Source organism: Lygodium microphyllum, chromosome 2 (genome assembly GCF_053477565.2).
Source record: "Lygodium microphyllum isolate KBCC chromosome 2, Lygodium_microphyllum_v1.1.10, whole genome shotgun sequence".
Lineage (NCBI taxonomy): Eukaryota > Viridiplantae > Streptophyta > Polypodiopsida > Schizaeales > Lygodiaceae > Lygodium > Lygodium microphyllum.
In genome coordinates, this window is record NC_141136.1 from 97,024,365 (window position 1) to 97,045,270 (window position 20,906).

General features: G+C 40.8%; 1 protein-coding gene across 1 annotated transcript in view; it reads left to right on the plus strand.

Moving 5' to 3' along the window:
• Nucleotides 1-418: 418 nt before the first annotated feature.
• The window catches only part of LOC148040057 (ACT domain-containing protein ACR12-like), a 72,488-nt gene continuing 52,000 nt past the window's right edge, over nt 419-20,906 (plus strand). The window contains exon 1 of the mRNA XM_087696514.1: nt 419-744. Within this exon, the coding sequence (XP_087552640.1) occupies nt 545-744 (200 nt within the window). The 5' untranslated portion in view covers nt 419-544. The remainder of the gene's footprint in view (nt 745-20,906) is intronic.

Below are 20,906 nucleotides of genomic sequence, written 5' to 3' on the forward strand. Positions count from 1 at the left end.
CAAACAATGACGATCATTAGCAATAGAGCAGTGATCAACAAAAACAGCCCCAAGTGCAACGGGCTTTTTGCTGGATGAATGATCAAGTGATAGAGGAGCCCACCTCACTTGCGAACAAGATCGGACAAGGGAGCTCCCCCACCTTGTGGAATGCTAAAACAAAGCGAAGGGATATTCAATACCCCCTGCGACTGTTGCGACCGCGTGCCCCCAATGTGTAATGGGGGGCACCCTTTTTTACATTTTGACCGTTCCGATTGGCCAATTTACCCTACACCGGGCGGCCCCTATCGAGTGTGTAACGGCCCTCAATTGTCCAGCGTGGAATTCAACTTTGAGAGGTGGGACCAGAGCCAGAAGACACACACACACACACTCTCTTTCTCTCAGAGTATTAGAATGAATATTTAATCTCTCTCTCTCTCTCTCTCTCTCTCGTATTTGACCATCGTCAGTACCTCTCATTCACACGCCCACCGTAAACGGATTCGCCCCTTCCATACATCCTCGTCTTCCCTTTTGGTCGAAACCTACAGGTTGCGGTATGGCATCCACAGCCATAGCTCCTTGTTCTACCTTTTCCAAGCAGAAGATCGCAGGGCCGCCGGCTTGCTCAACGACATTTCTATGTACGCCTAAATGGATAGCATCCACAGCGCCAGTCTCACATCGTGTGCCCAGGTCTCCTCTTCCAATCGAGCTTCCCTTCTGCGGATCTTCTCCGTATTCATCCTACTCTTTCAGGTAGTAAGATACCTCTAGTTTGATAGCATACCAGAAAGTCATTCAATCCTACTCTAAATTTTCAATGCACAATACTGTTTCAATTGTTTCCAATCGATTTTCCAGTTATAGATTAAGGACATGCTGCACGATCGAATGCTTTATATCGATCCAGCAAGGCCGGTGAGGAGTTTGCAACCGGGGGGAAATTGCAAAATGCTAGTTTAGGCCATCTGAATCCGATGTATTGCTAAATCTGTGAAAATATATTGCCAGCCAACAAGCTTTCTAGCAGTGGACTGATCAATTTTGAAAGTTGACCATTGTGAATGCGAAGTCATGGTGTTTGTTGCTTCTGCAAAATTTCATTTGGCATGAAAAGCCTCCTATGCAAAGGGGGAAACACGACCAGATGCTTTGTTTGGCTTTGTTATTTTGATGGATAGGACTGGAGCAATTGTTGAGATGGGGTTAAATGTCATTTTGATCTAAAATAATCAGAATTGTGGATGCTTATTAGTAGTATTGCAGAGTCAAATCATGTTGACTACTAGCACTTCACAATCTTTGCAAGTTGAATACGTCTGTGATAAGAAGGTAACCTACCTTTGCTGTATCTAAATCCACCATACAAAGAGTCAAATGTACCAGCTCAATCTGTCTAGAAAGGCCATTATGGTATTCCTAGAAGTGTCTACTCTTGTGTTATCCTACCACAGACTTTATGGTTACATCCTGGCAAGGCAGGTCTGCTGTTAGGTCTTCCATATGTATTACTCAACGTTTTGGCATGGTGCACATTGCATCACACACTGGTTTACGCGTTGTTTCATTTTGGGTTGTAAAAGGATTGTTCGAAAGATGCATCACACTAGTTTATATCTTGTTTCAACTTGGGTCTATAGCATTGTGGGGTAAGTTTTTAAAAATGGGCCTCTATTCGGATGTATTGCCGCTGATGCTTTTGAACCCCCTGGAGAGTGTTCTTATATTGCTTGATGCCTTGGTAGTTGTGAATGCTGAAAAATTTGGGACCCTTTAGTGCCTTCACTTGCAACTCCTTCACGGAGACAAAATAGAATAGAATTGCCCATCTAGGTTGTAAGTGGTGGTTTGCAGAAATGGCTGAGCTAATAATATAGAGTGACTTGTAAGAGTGAACGAGACAATGAGAACGAAGGATATGGAAGGAGAAGGAGAACCTTGTTATAAGTATTGAATACAACGATCATGAGGGCTTGGTATAGATAGGGATGCTCAAACTTATTGAGATCTTGTCAATTGCTTGTGCAATTAGAAACATTGAGGTTTTGTCATAGTTTTTAATCTAATCACAATCACGTGGAAGTACTTAGTGGGTGTGAGAATGTGCAAATTACTTGCTGACTGTGAGGATGTGCAAATTACTTGTAGAATGTGAGAATGTACAAATGAACGGAATCGTGAAAAGACTGAATAAACAATGACACAATGAATAGTGAGAGATGAACATAAGAACTTAGAATGAACGTGCAATGGATTCCATAAATAGAAGCATGGAATGAACAATACAATACCACCATGGTACTAACATAGTGACTAGTAGTGCGCCCTCCCCCCCCCCCCCACACCACCACCACCAAAAGAAAAAAAGAAGAAGAAAGAAAACCTGACAGAAGGATACAATGGATGTGAGATGATATGAAGTGGAGTGTGCATATGTGGATAGCTAGGGTGCCACCCTAGAGAACACATTGACTCGTGAGTGATGGTTACCTTAAAATCACAATGAATATAGGCATATTAGTCCTTACGAATCCCCACCATGTCCCATATTATAGCAAAAGATTTGCTAGAAAAACGTGTAACATTATACTTTATATGATAATAAAAAGCAAAGAGGACCATGGATACTCAAGCCATGGGTGATTAAGCCATTGCTAAAAGTACCTTGGAAAGATAATGATATTGATGTTGATCATACTTGTCACTTGTCTAATAGCTCCATAGAAAGCATGCCATGACCACGGATTCCCTACCTTTAGCCATCCAACCAAAGGGGTCCCCCATGTGTAAATAGACTAGGAGTAATCACTAGCTTGTTGTCAAACCATCTGATCATGGACGGAAGCACACTAGCTTTAGGATTCGAATTACTAGACTTCATCCATGCATGTAGAAAGCCATGTTCATGTCCACAACATCTAGATATGGATGAGTCTAGCAAGCCCCACCATGACCACCCTCTCATAGACTCTCGCCAAGTCGAGAACTCTAGGAGGGATGATAAAGTCACTAGGGCTAGAAGATAGATTCTTGGGTTATTATGGCCTTAGCTATGATTGAAATTGGAGTTTGAGGATGATGAAGATTTGGAGTTGTCCTTGCCCTTCTTTCCCTTTTTCTTTTGCAAAGCTACTAGCTTTCTTCAACCCTTTTGGAGATGTCTCTTCTTGGTACAAAAGCAACACTTTCCCTACTTCTTCTTGTTACCCCTCTTTGTAGCTGTATAAGTTTGTACGCGTGGACCGCTAGTTTGAGCTAGTAGTCTCCCTTGTGACTTTATTGCAAACTCATGCTCCAATAACATAGACATCATATAATGAAAGTTGATTGGATTTGATGAAATTTGAGTTGTCAAGGCGTTGCCCACACCATCAAACTGGGGAGGGAACTGTTGAGATAGCAAGCTCAACATGTGCGGACAGGGATGATGGGTTGCCTAGCTAGATGGATCCGCATGTCTACACTTAGCACGTCGGTGGTCATTATGATCCTCACATGGCCACTGACTTATCACTTATTATATTTAGTTTGTTGCACCTGCCCACAGCTGGCATAGTTATAGCGCCAATCGATTAGTATTGTTAGTTATGCATTGTTTGACTTAGTAGGCTACTTTTCTTTATGTTGCATCGTATCTATACTTTGTGTACATTGTATTACGTAAGAAAGAAGAAGAAGAAACCAACAAGGAAACGTTTTATTCTTCATTTCTCTTCTTGTGTTCTTGAGTGAGCTTCCTTTTATGTGCATGGTGTATATTTGGCGTAGCAACTCAAGCAAGTTCCCCCCCACCATGCGATTCGTGACATGGTATCAAAGTGACACCAATGAGAAAGGTTGGTTTCAAAGGTTGAAGTGAAGGAGAAGAAACAAGGATTCGAGCAAGTAAGCAATGTGCAAGAAGCTCTCCCATTCTTGTACTATTTTTGTTGGATAGTACCTATGGCAGCACTGGAAGCAAGGTAGAGTGAAAATATCAGATTATTGTGAGATTTGGTGTGTGTGCAAAGCATCGTATATTCTGCAAATAAGCCCTTCTGGGCTTACTCGTTGCTTCTTTGCCTATGCGAGGCCGTTTTGGGTCTTGTTTTAGATCGGCAAGGTTACGGATAACAATTTTCGAGCATATTGCGATTTCGGTTGTATTGATCGAAAGTTGGTGTACAAGTTAGAAATTTTGAATTTGTAAGTTCTAAGGTATTTGCCAAGAAGCAAACACAAGTTTTATTTGTAACCAGGTTGCCGATTACATGTATTGTTGATTAGTTGGTGAAGAAGACTACTTGGTGTATTACTGTGCACTTGTGAAAGGTTGCAGAAGACATGCTTACTGTTTTGTATCAATTTTGTAATAATAGAAGAGAACAATGGAAACCTCATCATTGAGAAGTTGGACAAGGACAACTGTCCATCATGGAAGTTCTGTGCGACAAATTTCCTTATTGGAAAAGGCCTTTATGAGTTCGTTTTAGGTGAAGAAAAGGAGCTAGAGTTGAGTGATCCTATGACTGCAGATGAATTAAAGGCATGGCAAGATAGAATGCGAAGGACAAAAAGATAATGTATTGGCTATTTGCAATCATTGATAATACTATCCTGGGGCATATCAGAAATGGGAAAAGTTCATATGTAGCATGGACTACATTTAAAAATATGTTATTTGTGAATATAAAGGCATTGAAGATTCAGCTTAAGCAAGAGCAGAATACTTTGAAGAAAGGAAAAATATGACAATGAGTATGGTTTGAAGGTAAGGAGCATTGCAGATGCTATGGCAACGATTGATGCAATGCTTGATGATGATGATTTAGTATCATCTACTTTAGATGGTTTTAAACAATGAAAAGGCTTGGAAATCTTTTGTTCCTTCTATGTATATACAAAAGTCATTTTTAGATTTTGATGAGTTGGTTTCTCTTATGATCACTGAAGAGATCAACATGTAGGGTGAATTATTTGAAAGAAGTGATAAACATGTCCAAGCATTTTACTCAAGTTCAAAAAGGGGATATGGTAAATCCTCTTCAAGAGGCCATGGTATGGGACATGCTAGTGATAATTAGTAAAACATGTTAAATCAAGAGCTCGGTAAAATGTAGGTTTTAGGGGGCCATGGAAACTTTAATGACAAGGGAAGCTCTAAAATAAGAGGTAGATGGTAGAACAGAGGTTTTGGCAATTATGGCATTGTTTGTCATTATTGTGACAAAACAAGTCATATTGCAACCCATTGTTATGCTAAGAAGGATGGTATCTGCAGTGGTAAATTGCAACAAGAAAACTATGCATCGTCTTCAGGATAGAATGAATACAGAAATGAGAATTTGTTATGTAGCATATGATGAATGTTGTTATAAGAAAGGGAATACATGATATATTGTATGTTGATTCAAGTACATCTAATCATATGATCGGTAATGTTGAATGGTTTGGAGAGATGTATGATTTATAAAATCTAGGTTATGTGCAGATGGTGATGATTCATGCTACCCAATTTCACACATTAGAAAGGTTCGCTTGTTCTTACATGATGATCGGATAAAGAATCTGTCAGATGTTTTTACATGTGTCATCTATCACAAAGAATTCAGTGTTTGTTGATTAGATGGTAGAGCAAGGGTTGTGGGTTCAATTTAATATAAAAGGTTGCTTTGTGGGAGATGTTAATGATATGTGTAGGTTGGTTGCAAAAGGAAGTAGAGTTGGCAGTATGTTCACTTTAGATGCTAGAATTCTTGCTATGAATGCTGCTATGTATGCTAAAGAAAAAGGAGTGGTTGCAAATATTGAAATATGCGACAAACATATTGGACATGCAAATGTGCAAAGATTGAAATTAATGCAGTCCAAAGGGTTGGTTACAGGATGACGTGCTTTTATGAGTTACAAAATTTCATAAAGTATGTGAAGTATGTGAGTTTGGTAAGCAAATAAGACAATCTTTTTCGCATGATAGAGATGCGAGTATAAATATACTTGTTGTGCATACATATGTTTGGGGGCCAACACAGAATATATCTCTTGGTGGTCACAAATATTTTATTACATTTATTGATGATTGTTCAAGAAATGTGTGGGTATATTTCATGAAGGAAAAAAATGATGTATTTGAGTATCTCAAAACTTTCAAGGCTGCTGTTGAAACAGAATAGGCTTGAGAGTTAAATACTTGAGGTTAGATGGAGGGAGAGAGTACATCATTAATGAGTTTAGTGACTTTTTGAGGTCTCATGGGATAAAATGACAGCTTACCTGCAGGTATATCCTAGACTCACGGGATAAAAAGGCAGCTTACCTGCAGGTATATCCCAGACTTTTTGAGGTCTTACGGGATAAAAAGGTAGCTTACTTGCAGGTATATCCTAGACTCCCAGAGCAAAATGGAGTTGTAGAAAGAAAAAATAAACATATTGTAAAAGTTGTACGGACATTGATGACTGAAAAGAATATATCAAAATATTTTTGGTCTGAAGTTATCCATACTAGTGTGTATATTATGAATAGAACTCCCACAATTGCAGTTTATGGGATGATCCCTGAAGAATTCTTTACAAGCAAGAAGCCCAATGTGTCCCACTTGAAAGTGTTTCGTTGTATTGCATATGTTCATGTGCCAGATGAGCTACAAAAGGAGCTTGATCGAAAGGTTGAGAAATGTATCTTTATTGGATACTCTTTAGAGCAGAAATAATATTGTTGCTATAATCTTATCACAGGTGAGTTTAGAGTGAGCAGGGACATTATTTTTGATGAGATGAGTGGATCATGTCTCTAGTGGTGATGCATTGGATGATGATGATTATCATGATAGTTATGTTTTGTGTAGAAAGAAAAGCAAGAATCAAGTAGCTTTAGTGGACTAGAAACATCATCTGCTACTACATCTACAGTTAGCTCTTGGTCTAAGAGACTAAGTAGTATCCCTATATCTTTAGGTGTATGTACAAGTGTTGTAGGTAAAGACAAAGGGAAGAAGAAAGTATCAGATGGTAATGATATATTTGTTAGTTGTTTGGGATTTGATGCAGATTTCTGTGGTTCAGAGAGTTTGGGTGATGAGCTTGGTATTCCTTTAGTTAGGACACCAGGTGTATAGAGAGTACATAGTAATGTAAAGGCTTCATTGAGTGATCCAGTGGTACGTAGGTTTAGCAGGGTTAGATACCCTGTTAAAAGATTTGGTTTTGAAGGTTATGCAGCTCACCATGATGCTTATATGATAAAGATAGTTGAGGATGTTGAGTCCACTTGTTTTGAGGATGTTGTTGGTCATGCTCATTGGGATGTAGCAATGGATAAGGAGATGGCTGGATTAGAGGCCAATAGGACTTGGGATCTAGTACCATTGCCTAAGGGCAAGAAAACTATTGAGTGTAAGTGGGCCTACAAAATCAAGCATAATGCAGATGGTTCTATTAGTAGGTATAAGGATAGACTAGTTGCAAAAGGCTATGCTCAAACATATGGCATAGATTATGAAGAGATATTTAGTCCAGTTGCTAGAATGGCAATTGCTAGGTGTGTGTGATTGCTTTGGCAGCAACCAAAGGTTGGAGTTTGTAGCAAATGGATGTCAAGAATACTTTCTTGAATGGTGAATTGCAAGAAGAGGTGCGCATGGAGCAGCCAACAGGTTATGAGGATTTAGAGCATCGCGCATAGAGGTCTAGGTTAAAAAAGATGCTCTATGGATTAAAGCAAGCACCTAGAGCATGGCCTGACAAGATCGGAGAGTATCTTGTCAACATTGGCTTTTATGTTTCTGATGCTTATCACTCACTTTATGTGAGAAAGGGAGATGCAGGTTTGGTCACCATAGTCATCTATGTGGATGACTTGATTACTATAGGTGACAATGATAGTGGGATCGTAGAAGTCAAGGACCATTTGAAGAAGAAGTTCAAGATGAAGGATTTGGGTGAGTTAAGGTACTTTCTTGGTATTGAGGTAATCATATGTGATGATGGTATATGGTTGTCCCAAAGGCGATATGGCTTGGATATGTTGTCCAAGTATGGTATGACAGCGTGTAAGCCTCTTTTAGTACCATTGGAGCAAAATATGAAGTTGAGTGTTGATGTTAGGGATGAGTTAGAAGACCCTACTATGTTTAGAAGAATAGTAGGGAGTTTGATTTACATGACTATCACAAGGTCAGACTAGAGTTATGCTATTGGTCCTAATAGTCAGTTTATGCAGATGCCTAGAAAGCCTCATTTGGGTGCAGTTAGACGCATATTAAAGTATATGAAGTCTACTTTGCATTATGGACTTTTTTAATGAGGCAGGTAAGGATATAGATGTGTTTGGATACATAGATGCAGATTGGGTTGGTAGCATGTTTGATAGAAGATCTATTAGCGGATGTGGCAACATGAGCTACTTATAGCTAGCTAGGAACTGAGTGTTTCATGCTGGGAAAAAACACATTGAGATGTATTACCACTTTTGAGAGAGAAGGTACTTGTAGGAGTCGTTGACTTGGTATGTCTCAGCACACAAGATCAGATAGCTGACATTTTCACAAAGGCATTGGGTGCAGAGAAGCTTCGAAAAGTTCTAAGTTTACTTGGAGTTGTAGAGATACAGTTGAGCTTGAGGGGGAGTGTTGAGATGGCAAGCTCAACATGTGCGGATAGCGATGATGGATTGCTTGGCTAGATGGGTCTGCATGTCTACACTTAGCACGTCAGTGTTCATTATGATCCTCACATGGGCATTGACTTATCACTTATTATATTTAATTTGTTGTACCTATCTACAACTAGTATAGTTATAGTGCCAATCGATTTAGTATAGTCATTTATGCACTCTTGGACCTAGTAGACCGCTTTCCTTTATGTTGTATCTTATCTATTGTATTATGTGAGAAAGAAGAAGAAGAAACCAACAAGAAAACGTTTTGGCTTTCATCTCTCTTCTTGTGTTCTTGAGTGAGTTTCCTATTGTAAGTATGGTGTGTGTTTGGTGTAGTAGCTCAAGCAAGGCTCCCCACCATGCAATTCGTGATAGGAACTTGTAAGGCACCACCCACGCTAGATGTGCATTGGGAACGGTAGCTTGCGTGTTGCAAACTTGGTCTTGAATGGTTGTCAATTGAAGAAGAAAGGAGTGAAAGGACTTGGTTGGGCCTTGAACTTGTTGGTTTGGAGTTAAGCATTGAGAGTGAGAACTTGCACAATGCATAGGTGATAGAACCTCGTACATCTAGCAAAAATTTGTCCACACCTTGAGAGATGTTCCACAAGAGGTGCTTGCTAGTAGCACATCCTTCAAGATACGTTGGAGTAGAGTTGAGTTTGCTATGGCTTCATCTTAGTCCCAATAGAGGACAACTTTTTGAAACTCGTCAATCTTCGAGGATGAAAAGTTGATCCTGAGGTATATAACATAATCTTTTTTGCACAAATCATAGTGTCATAATAGCACTCGAAGTAGATTACTTAGGCCCTTTAAGCTTATCATGAGTGTTAGTACATGGGTGTGCTATACTAGGAAAGGAGAATAGAGTAGCAAAAGGGTTTTCAAGAGATTCTTGGGGCTCTTGTGGTTAGATAGCCCAAAGAATTAGAAGAGGTCAACAGTTCAAGCACAGTCCACACACACAAATAGTAAAAGCATATAGAGAATAGGACAATAGTGAAGTGGCTTTAGTGCATGAACGTGAGATCCAACACGAGTATCCAAGTTGGTTAGGAGCACATCAATCCAAGATGATATAACACAATCACTGTACAAATCATACCTATATAATAGCACTCCAGGTAGAGTAGTCAGGGCCTAGGTCCTTTAAGCTTATCATGAGTTTTAGTACATGGGGGTTGATATAGGAGGAAATGAATATAGAATAGCAACAAGGTTTGAGAGAGATATGTGGGGCACTTGTGGTTAGATAGCCCAAACAATCAAAAGAGGTCAATAGTTCAAGCGTAGCTCACACACACAAGTAGTAAAAGAATAGAGAGAATAGGCAGCAGAGACATGAGTTAGTGTAGGGACGTGAAACCGAGTTGCCAAAAAATTGGTTACCTAGTTCATAGAGTAGGCCTCCCCATAGTAGATAAGGGGTCCGGAGATCAAACACAAAGTGCAGCAGCTTTGTTAGAGATTTAGCCATCCCTTGGATGGGCAATGGCAGTGTATTGTTGTAATAGTTAGTACTCTCGGGCATAGTTATGCATTTCTTGAGGCTAGATAGTTCCATGCAGTTGCTAGGTCATTTCTAGTAGTTTTGGGCAGTTGGGCAATGAGATAGGCTGTAGTCTCTTAAGACATTTTTCAATCTTGCATGGGCGTTTTTGACAAGTGGCAGCCTTCCCAAATGGTTTTTCCAGCATTATCCATAATTAAATATTCTTTTTTAATCTTTAAATATTGAAAATTAATCTAATAATTATTTCGGTGCCCTAAAAAATAGACAAGAGCGAGAGAGAAAGAGACAGTAGAACACAAAAATCTGTAGTGAATGAATGCTGAAATGGAGGATGCAAATACGTATAGCAAGCTTTCAAGTGTATCTCTGCTCGATGATCTCTCTCCACTTGAAAAACAAGTGAGAATAACCTAGGCTGACCAGCCTATATATAGGCAAGAAAAAATACATAAAAATGACCAGGTCAGCCAGTAAAACTGGCCAACTCCGTGTTCATTTTCTTTTTGTCCGGTCATACGCTTTTACATTTGATGCACTTTGACATGGTATTGGAGCAGCATTGAAGGGCTGATTGATCGTGGGAAGACCTGAAAGGGAGATTTCAACGCAACAAAAGTTTGTGTTTTTAGCATTCGAGGGTGAGTGTGAGGGCTACGTATCCACACAACAAGACGAATAGGTGAAGCATGGGAAAGGAGTGAAGTTGCTGTTTTTTGCAGGTTTTTGTTGTTTGTGAAGGAGAAAAGGCTGCATTTTCAGCCTGTTGGTGTGGATTTTGCATTTTCATTGCCTTCTGTGGTTGAAATAAGTTTGAGACAACCGAAGGAAGCCTAGGAGGCTGCACTTTCGGAGTCAAAGGGGCTTTCCCTCTCTTTTGTGTAGACTATTCATTTCCCAACAACGGTATATGCAAGAGCTTTTGACTACTTTTGAGATGGAGGGGTGTAAGACTATTTCTAATCTCATGGATACAAACTAGAAGGCTAGGGCGGATGCGGATTCACTGGCGGCAGATGACCCGCTACAAGTAGTTGATTGGGTCGTTGATATGGCTTCTTAATACTTGGATTGATGTGTATTTTCCTATAGGTTTGCTTGCAAACTTCATGAATGAATCCAAGCTGGTTCATTGGAATGTTGCTATGCGGATTTTGCAGTTCTTGAGGGGGGCCCTTGACCTAGGTATTTATTATCCAATAGGTATAGGATATTTAGCCTTTATTCTATAGGGTTGGACGGATATAGACGGGGTTGGAGATGTTGATGACAAGCGGTTACTGCTTCACTTTGGGTGTAGGTGGTATCTCTTGGAGTAGCAAGAAGCAGCCCATAGTTGCCCTATCATCTACAAAGGTGGAATATAGAGTAGCGTCTTCTACCACATGTGAGACAATGTGGCTTCGGAGGTTGTTAGGAGAGTTTGGTTGTCCTCAATAGGTCCTACTACACATCATTGCAACAATGAGAGTTGTATTGCTTTGGTGTGGAATCCTGTATTTCATGCTAGGAGACAGTACAATTTCATTCATTTTGTAGGCGATAGGTAGGCATGGCAAGTAGATGGCATGAATAGGCCAGCGATGACAAGCGTGAACAGGCATGGCCAGTCGATGGCGTAAACATGCTAGTCAGCGGCATGAACAGGCCAGCGACAACAAGTAGGTAGTCGATAGATCAACAGGTGGCACCGTAGGCAGTCGACAGGTCAACGGTTGGGCCTTTCGACATTTTTCAGCTTTTTTTTTTGACAATTTCTAATTATTTTCTTGCAACCAAGCCCCTTGCTCACTGATGGGGGTTCGTGTGTGTAAGCATAATGCTCAGATTTGTGCAGAATTATACCAGAAAATTTGGGGCTTTTCCCATATTTGATACTGTTTATGTGGAACAGTGACATTTGACCCAGAATTTGCAGACATTGTATGCATTTGCTTCAAAAATTTGGGGCTTTTCTTATACAAGTGAAATTTTGCTTAGTTGAGCGAATTTCACTGTAATTTGTGCATATTTGAACCCCAAAGTTTGGATGTTTAGCAGAATTTGTGAAATTTCTGCAACATTTTCCCATATTTGACACTCCTGATGATGTATTAATGCAGTTGGGGTAGATCTATTGCAAAAATGGGGCTTTTTGCATCGTTGATGCATTTTGAGCCGATTTGTGCTTTGACAATGAAATTACAGCAGATTCATTGCTGAGTGGGAGAAATTTGGACTTGGGATGTATTAAATGTTGTAAAAGGGCAGCTTCTCGTGGTACATGTATTGCTGAATGCTCATTATACAGTGAAATAGTGATACATACAGCGGTGATGTATTATTGAAGTGGGAGTTGTCATTCATGCATACGTATTAGATTTGGTTCATGTACATGTTGTAACCAGCTCTTGGGACTGAAATTGCAGCAAAATATCTGCTTCTTGAACAATTTTGGAAGTACAAGTAGTCCCCTACTACACAGCTAGATTTGGATTCTCTACTGATGTCCTAGGTGGTCTGTGCAGTGCCGTTCAAGGTGCAAAATGTAGTGGCGATCAGCTGCCAGGTGATGTATTATTGAAGTGGGAGTTGTCATTCATGCATACGTATTAGATTTGGTTCATGTACATGTTGTAACCAGCTCTTGGGACTGAAATTGCAGCAAAATATTTGCTTCTTGAACAATTTTGGAAGTACAAGTAGTCCCCTCATAGTTACCAGGAACGGGGAACGGGAACGGGAACGGGACCCCCTGGAACGGGGGGAACGTCCAAAGTGAGGGAACGGGAACGGTGTGTATATATATATATATATATATAGAGAGAGAGAGAGAGAGAGAGAGAGAGAGAGAGAGAGAGAGAGAGAGAGAGAGAGAGAGTCAACACTTGTCTTAGAATCTAGAGAGAGAGATCATATCAACCATAATTCATGAAATTAAACTCTAGAGACATAATAATCAAGTTTCAACAATAATAAAGATTCAAAACATTGTAACTAGCAATGGATTGTCGCATTCATAATTCAACATTCTAATCAACAATGTTGCATAAGTCCAACTGGCAACAAGTGTGCATTGCAAAAACACAAAATATGCACTAAACTTTAAAGCCTAAATAGTAAAGATCCAAGTTACAAGAGCTCCAATTTCCAAGTTCCAAAAGGCTAGCTACTAAGTGCTCTGATTCATGGAAGATGGCTCCACTGTGCCTGAATGCTCATCCTGTTGAACAACATCCTGCCCATCATCATCACCATCATCATCATCGTCATCTTTTTCCCAACATATAAAAGAATCAGCCTTTGCAACTGATGTACGAGCTAGCAAGCGAAGATTGGAGCTTACATAAACTAGGTCATTCGTCTTCATTGTACCAAGACGATTTCTCTTCTTTGAGTGAATGTGATTGATTGAGCTCCATAGTTGCTCTAAACAAGAAGAGCTAATTGTTTGGCTAAGAATACGAATAGCCAAACTCTGCAACTCTGGAGCTTCTGCCCCGTAGTCCTCCCACCATAAAGCAGCCCCAATATTTATCCTGTCCTCTAGTGCATCCTCTGTACCAAACATCCCTAATGTTTGCCGATATACAGAGAGCTGATTTTTAATTTTGCGTTGCATTTCACGGCTGGGATAAAGCCTTGCAAGCAATGTGTTCCAAGCCTTGACCACCTCAAGGTCTCTTTCTTGCATCTTTCCTTGAAACTCAGGATCAAGCACATATGCTACAGCATGCATAGGAGAGTCATACTCATTCCATCTACTGATGCATAACTCCTTGATCTGCTCATACCTATCTGCATTTGGTTCCAAACTCTCCAACCTCTCAATCATGCGATCCATACCTTCATAGATCTTCCCAATGCATGGATCCATGCCATCTGCAAGCCTCAACATGTGCATAATAGGATCAACCATTTGGTTGGTGCGATTAACCTCATCCCAAAAATCTCTATCAGAAACATATGCATTACATAACACAGCAGTGGCAGTGGCAGCCCCATTCCAATTTTCATACTCATCACTAGCAAATAGCTCCCGAATTGCACCTTTGCAATAGTGCAATCGACCAAGCATAAGAAAGTTATATGCAAATCGTGTATCCGAGTATTTAAGAAGTTCTTTGTCACTTCTCTTGCGAAACTCAGCATGCAAGTACTGATGATTACATATAAAAGTGATAATCTTGTTGCCTTTCGCAACAAGAGATGCAATCCATGGCAAGTCTCCAATATCCTTCAACAAGTTATTCAAGCAATGCGCCATGCATGGACTAAAGGTGATATGTGGATACATTGCCATTAAAATGTTTCCTGCTGCCCTATTTGTAGGTTCACCATCTGCCACAAACTGCACTACATTTTCTGCCCCAACAGCCTGCACTGCCTCGCACCACTCGGATGCCAATACATCTGCACTCTTTCCAGTCTCTGAAGCATCATGACTACCAATGAAGTATACATCTCCACGAGAATATGCAACAACACCATGTATGGACCTATGGCATGTGTCACTCCATCCATCTGCCATCAATGTCACTCCATTTCTTGCCCATTGATTGCGAATATTTGCTGTTGCAATCTCTATGGCCACTTTCTCCTTTTGAAGCAATGTAGTCCTGATAGTTTCTGATGAAGGGGGCTTATATGTGGGTCCATACTCTGCAATCTTTGTCACCATATTTAAAAAATAAGGTGACCTGGCTGATTTGAATGTAATATGGTCATGGTAAAAAAAGCGTGCCACTGCTGCATCTGTTTCCTCTTTTTTCTTTGGTTCCCATGAAGTGTGCAATGAACTCTGTTTAACACCACGACCTGTTGCCATTGATGGCCCACGAGAAGGCTGCGTAGCCACTAATCTTGGTGGTCTTCTGCATAAAGCACCATGCCCTGCTGGCCTTGGAGTCCACGTTGTTGGATCCACTGCTATATTTGGCGTCCTCCTGGCATGTGAATTCCCCATAGAAGTGGCTATGCGGTCAAGTAACTCCTGTCTTTTCTCAATTGATACATTGGTGCAAAAACGCACCTCTTTCCCCTCCTCATGTAGAAGATGGGCTCTCACTTTATCAGCCCCACTAGTGCGAGCATAAGGGCAAAGTTTGCATTTCCAAGGGCGAGCCCCTCCACCTCTCAATGGCACCCCTGCATCTACCTCATCCCACCATGACCAAGTAGTGCTTCGACTTCGTCCAGTTGTTGACGAAGTACCTGCTGAGGATGATGAAGATCCCATAGATGTCAATGCTGCCATCTATATAGAAGTGACAAATAATCAGTAAACTGTAAACTTCAATGAAATTAGTAATTACAGAAATTTGCAGCCAACATTTCAACATCCATGTGTCAAAGTTCAATGAAATTACAAAAATTTCAACCAAGGTCCAAAGTGTACCGTGTGCCGCATGCGACGTAGGCGGGAGACTCAGAGGCAGGTGGGAGAGTCAAAGCCGAGCAGCCTGCAGGCGGAGGAGCAGGAGCAGGCGGGGCAGGTGCACGGAGCAGGCGGAGGAGTAGGAGCAGGAGCAGGCGGGGCAGGTGCACGGAGCAGGCGGAGGAGCACGAGCAGGCGGGGCAGGCGCAGGCGCAGGGGACAGGCGCAGGCGCAGGGAACAGGGGAAGGGCCTAGGCGCACGCGACAGGCGCAGCGGAAAGGGTCCAGACGCAGGCGCAGGCGACAGAAGCAGGGGACACGCGACAGGCGCACGCGACAGGCGCACGCGACAGGCGGAGGGGACAGACGCAGGCGACAGGCGACAGCGGGAGGCGGGAGCGAAACGTCAACAGGACTTTTTTTTTAAAATTAAAAATTTACATGGCTGGGCTGGAACGGCCGTTCCAAACAGGGAACGGCCAGGGAACGGGACGGAACGGGCTGGAACGGGCCAGGGAACGGGCTGGAACGTTTCGCCAGCGTTTCCTGGGCTCGTACCTCCCGGAACGCGTTAATCCGTTCCTATGCGCCGGAACGGGCGTTCCCTGTTTCTATGAGTCCCCTACTACACAGCTAGATTTGGATTCTCTACTGATGTCCTAGGTGGTCTGTGCAGTGCCGTTCAAGGTGCAAAATGTAGTGGCGATCAGCTGCCAAGACCCACGAACCCCTTATTGCTTCAAGCGTTCCAAGCCGAGCACTAATGGCTACCTCTCACATAGTCGACGTGCCATCCATCTCTACGGGTGTAGTGAGCCTACTTACATGTCCGATCAAGTTATCTCCTTTCCCGAGCACTCCGGTTATATTCAGCAACCTTGCTATTGGCTGAAAGTATTCAGCATTTTACTACTGTTTTTTATTGTTGAAGATGGTTGGCAATGCATCTACATCTGACACAAAGAATCTTTTTGAGATTCGTAAATTTGATGGCAATGGCTTTGATCTTTGGAAATATCATATCTAGGGTATTTTTTAAAAAAGGATTGTGAGGATGCTTTGGTAGAACATAAGCTTGCTGCTTTGTTAGATGAGGATTGGGCTAAAATAAATAAGAAAGTCATTACTTACATCAAAATGGCAGTCAATGATGATATCTTGATAAATATCAAGGGACTCACCACTGCTTATGCAGTTTGGGAGAAACTCAAGGCTACGTATGAGAATATGACTCTTGTCAATCAGGTATATCTCATGCGAAAGTTGGTTAACTTGAAGCTTGATGAGTCTAAGTCCACCTCAGAGTATTTAAATGCTTTCACTGGTATTTTGAGTTAGTTATAGGATGCAAACTTGCCGGCTTTTAATCCTAAGCTGAGGGCTATCTTCTTGCTCATGACTTTGCCAGATTCATGGGAAGCATTGGTTGTGTCATTGAGCAACAATCCCAACTTAACATTTGGTGGTGTGTGTGGTTCTATTCTGAACGAGGAGATTAGACACAAGGCAAGTGGGGAAAACAATGGATCGGCCTACAATGTAAGAGGATGAATTGAAGAGAGGTCAAATATTGCAAATAAGCACAAAAATCGCAGCAAAAGCAAGGAAAAACAATAAGATGTCATTTGCTATCAGTGTGGACGCAAAGGGCATAAAAAGACCAATTGCGGGTACTCTAAAAAGGAGCAAGAATGCAAGAAGCTGGCTAATGCAAAAGGCAAAAAGAATGAGAAGGATGGCAGTTGTACCTCTAAAGAAACAGAGAAGGCAAATATGGTATCTAATGTTGTTATTGACAAGATAGAAGAAAATAAAGATGCTAATTTGCTGGTTGCATCTTTAGATCCACATGCTATGACAGTGGAAGACATGTATATCACTAAAATGGATGTGATAGATGCCTTGTTTGCTCATGATGGTTTTTCACAATTATGTATTGTTGACAATAGTGCTTTATTTCATGTAAGTCTATCTTTGGAGTGTTTTTCTTATGCAACAAGTAACCTTGGAAAAGTTTACCTAGGAAATAACCATGCATGTGATATTGAAGGAGTAGGCACCATATACTTGGCTCTTGAAAATGGCCAGGAATTGATTCTTCATGATGCTAGGTATGTACCTGACATTAAGAAGAGCTTGCTTTCTGTTGGGTAGTTAGATAGTAGGGGTTACTTCACTACCTTTGGTGGTGGAATGTGGAAGATACAAAAAGAATCTATGCTAGTCACTGGAGGCGGTAAAAAGGAAACTCTATATTATCTTCACTGCAAGGCACTTCTTGAAAAGTTTGTTGTAGTTGTAGAAGTGCAGTCAGACATGGAGTTATGTCACAAGTGTCTTGGATACATGAGCCAAAAGGGTTTACGTGCGCTTTTTTCACTTGGAAGAGTTGATGTGAAAAACTCAAAGCTTGACTTTTGTGATGACTGTGTTTTCGGAAAACATATAAAGAGTTCATACTCTCATGGAGTGAAACTAGCCTTACTTTCGTGGATGGGTGGTAAATCCTTGATTACAACTTAATTACAATATCAAACAATCAATGCAAATCTGAAAATACAAATTCACCTATTGATCTTGGACAATGCACACCCGATTGGCCCCAAATTTGGCGCCCCTTTTGGTATTTCTTTAGCTTTATTGAAGAAAAAGTTGATTTACAATGGGATTTTCTCAATCCCCTTCGCAATCCAAACTCCCTTTGCTGTCCAAACTGACCAGCAAGTTCTCAATCTGATTTGCCCCTTGATTTGGGCACGTAATTGGCCTTCACCCACTTCATAGACAATGGAAATACCCCAAATTCAATGGCTAGCTAGTCCTCCACTTGAATTTAGCTGAAATTCACCTTCAGCCTTGAAAAATCCAAGTCTTGGAGCTTCCAATTTTTGGCACGCTTCTTGAGGTTGCTGCTAAACCCTAGTTTCTGTTGTAAATTATTGTTTACAGCATAGAAATTTCCAATTTCTTAGCCTCCAAGGGTCCAAATGCTGAGATATATGGAGGAAGGCTGTGAAATGGTTGGGAGATGAGAGAGAAAGCTGTAGAGAGAGAAAATTCAGAGTTTTGTCGCAAAGAATGACTGAATATCAGTTAAATGCAGCAGCTGCCCTGCCACAAAAGCTTGTAGATGCAAAGAATTGAAGAAAATTAGTCATTTACTGCTGTTGCCTTGTCTCAACAGCTTGTAGATGCTGCCACTTGCTGTTGATTGGTCTTCTCCTGTCCCTGGCTGCCTCAGAAGGTCCTCCAATGGCTACAAATTAGACCAGCAGCATCTTCTCCCTCTCTCTTGCAGGCTGAATACACTAAAAATACCTCTCTCTAGCCTCTAAAGACGTTTTTTAGACTTGCATGGGCATTTTTGACAAATGGCAGTCTTCCCAAATGGTTTTTCCAGCATTATCCACAATTAAATATTAATTTTCAGTCTGTAAATATTGAAAATTAATCTAATAATTATTTTGGTGCCCTAAAAAAAATCTGACTGGCCAATAATTAAATTGGCTAGGCAACTTCCATTCCTGAGTGTGTTTGCGTCATCTTTGACTATCAGATTAGTGTTAGGTACCATTAAATGCCACTTCTCTAGTGTCACCAACTGACACTTATAGCCAAATGAATGACCTAGGCTAACAACTAGCATCAGATACCACCAAGTACTTGTGTGGCATAACTTATAGCAACTTTTGCCTTTGACATCCTGTGATTTCCCGAGCTGGCAAATTTACTCTAACCCCAGTTACACCTCACATGTGCAACATTTACTTAACCATGTGATTGAAAATTAATCCACATGTTAAGTGAGGCTTCAAAAATACGTGTCCTCATGACATGGAGCCTCAAGGGAGGCATGTATTTTGGATTTAGTCCATTTTGATGTATGTACCACGCTAATAAAAACTCATAGTGGTTTCAGTTATTTTGTATCTTTTATTGATGACCACTTTAGAAAGCTATGGGTTTACTTGCTTAAGTAGAAAAGACATTGGACGCCTGTAAAAGGTTTTATGCATTTGTTAGCACTCAAATGGGTTTAAAATTAAAATGCATAAGAACAGACAATGGAGGAGAGTATGTATCTAAAAAATTCAATAAGTTTTGTGATGTCAATGGGATTAAATGGGAGCTTACAGCTCCTTATAATCCGTCATCTAATGGTGTGATTGAGTGAATGAATCACACTTTATGTGAGAAGATTCGGTGCATGTTGTCCGTAGCTAATCTCCCACAATCATTTTGGGGAGAGTCACTTAAAACCGCAGTGCATATTTGCAACTAATCTCCACATCGTGCACTTGAAAGTGGCATCCTTGAAGAAGTTTGGTTTGACAAACCTACTTCATATGACCATTTAAGGGTCTTTGGTTGCGAATGCTATGTACATGTACCTGCTGATAGTAGAACCAAACTTGACATGAAATCCCACAGAGGTATCTTCATGAGTTATGGAGACGAAGGTGGAATGGGCTATAGAGTTTGGGTTCCAAGCATGAAAAAGGTGTTATGCAGCCGAGATGTGGTATGTAATGAGTCAAAGCTGCCGAAATATGCCACATCTAGTGATTTGGACAAAAAGAAAGTGAAATTTCAGCATGATTAGCCACTTGAAAAGCCATTAGTCACTGAAAATTCAGCTCCATTTGATGCTGGTTATGATAATTAGCGTATCGTCATTGAGCCAAATGACAATGGGTAGTAAAGAGATTCTGAAAATCAGCTTGGGCGACCAAATCAGCATGTTGAAAATGAATTATAGCAGCCTGAAAATGTATTACAGCAACCTGAATATGCAGTTCAGCAACCAAATAATGAGGTCATTGACACTCCTTTGGATGTGGATCCATTGTCTGCTAATGCAGATCATTGGGTGAGAAGGCCTATACATGTCAGGAGACCTATACAGAGGTTTGATCCCTCTTTGGACTGCATTTTACTCGCAGATGAGGGTGAGTCTCTCACGTATAAAGAGGCATTATCATGTGAGTTAAAAAAAAAGTGGGAGCTATCTATGTAGGAAAATAAATGAAATCTTTGTATCAGAATGATACTTGGGATTTGGTTCCATTGCCCAAAGATAGGAAAGCCATTCCTAACAAATGGGTCTATAAAATGAAGTGTGTGGATAGCAAACCCAAATACAAAGCCAGACTTGTGGCTAAGGGTTATACACAGGAAGAGGGGACTAACTTTTAGGAAGTCTTTTCACCTGTTGTCAAAATGACCACTCTTCGGGTATTGTTTGCTATTGTAGCATCTCTAGATCTTGAACTTGATCAACTGGATGTTAGAACCGCATTCTTGCATGGTGATTTAGAAGAAGAGCTATATATGAAATAGCCAAAGGGCTTTGTTATGCTAGGAAAGGAGCATTTGGTGTGTAGGCTTAAGAGAAGCTTGTATGGTTTAAAA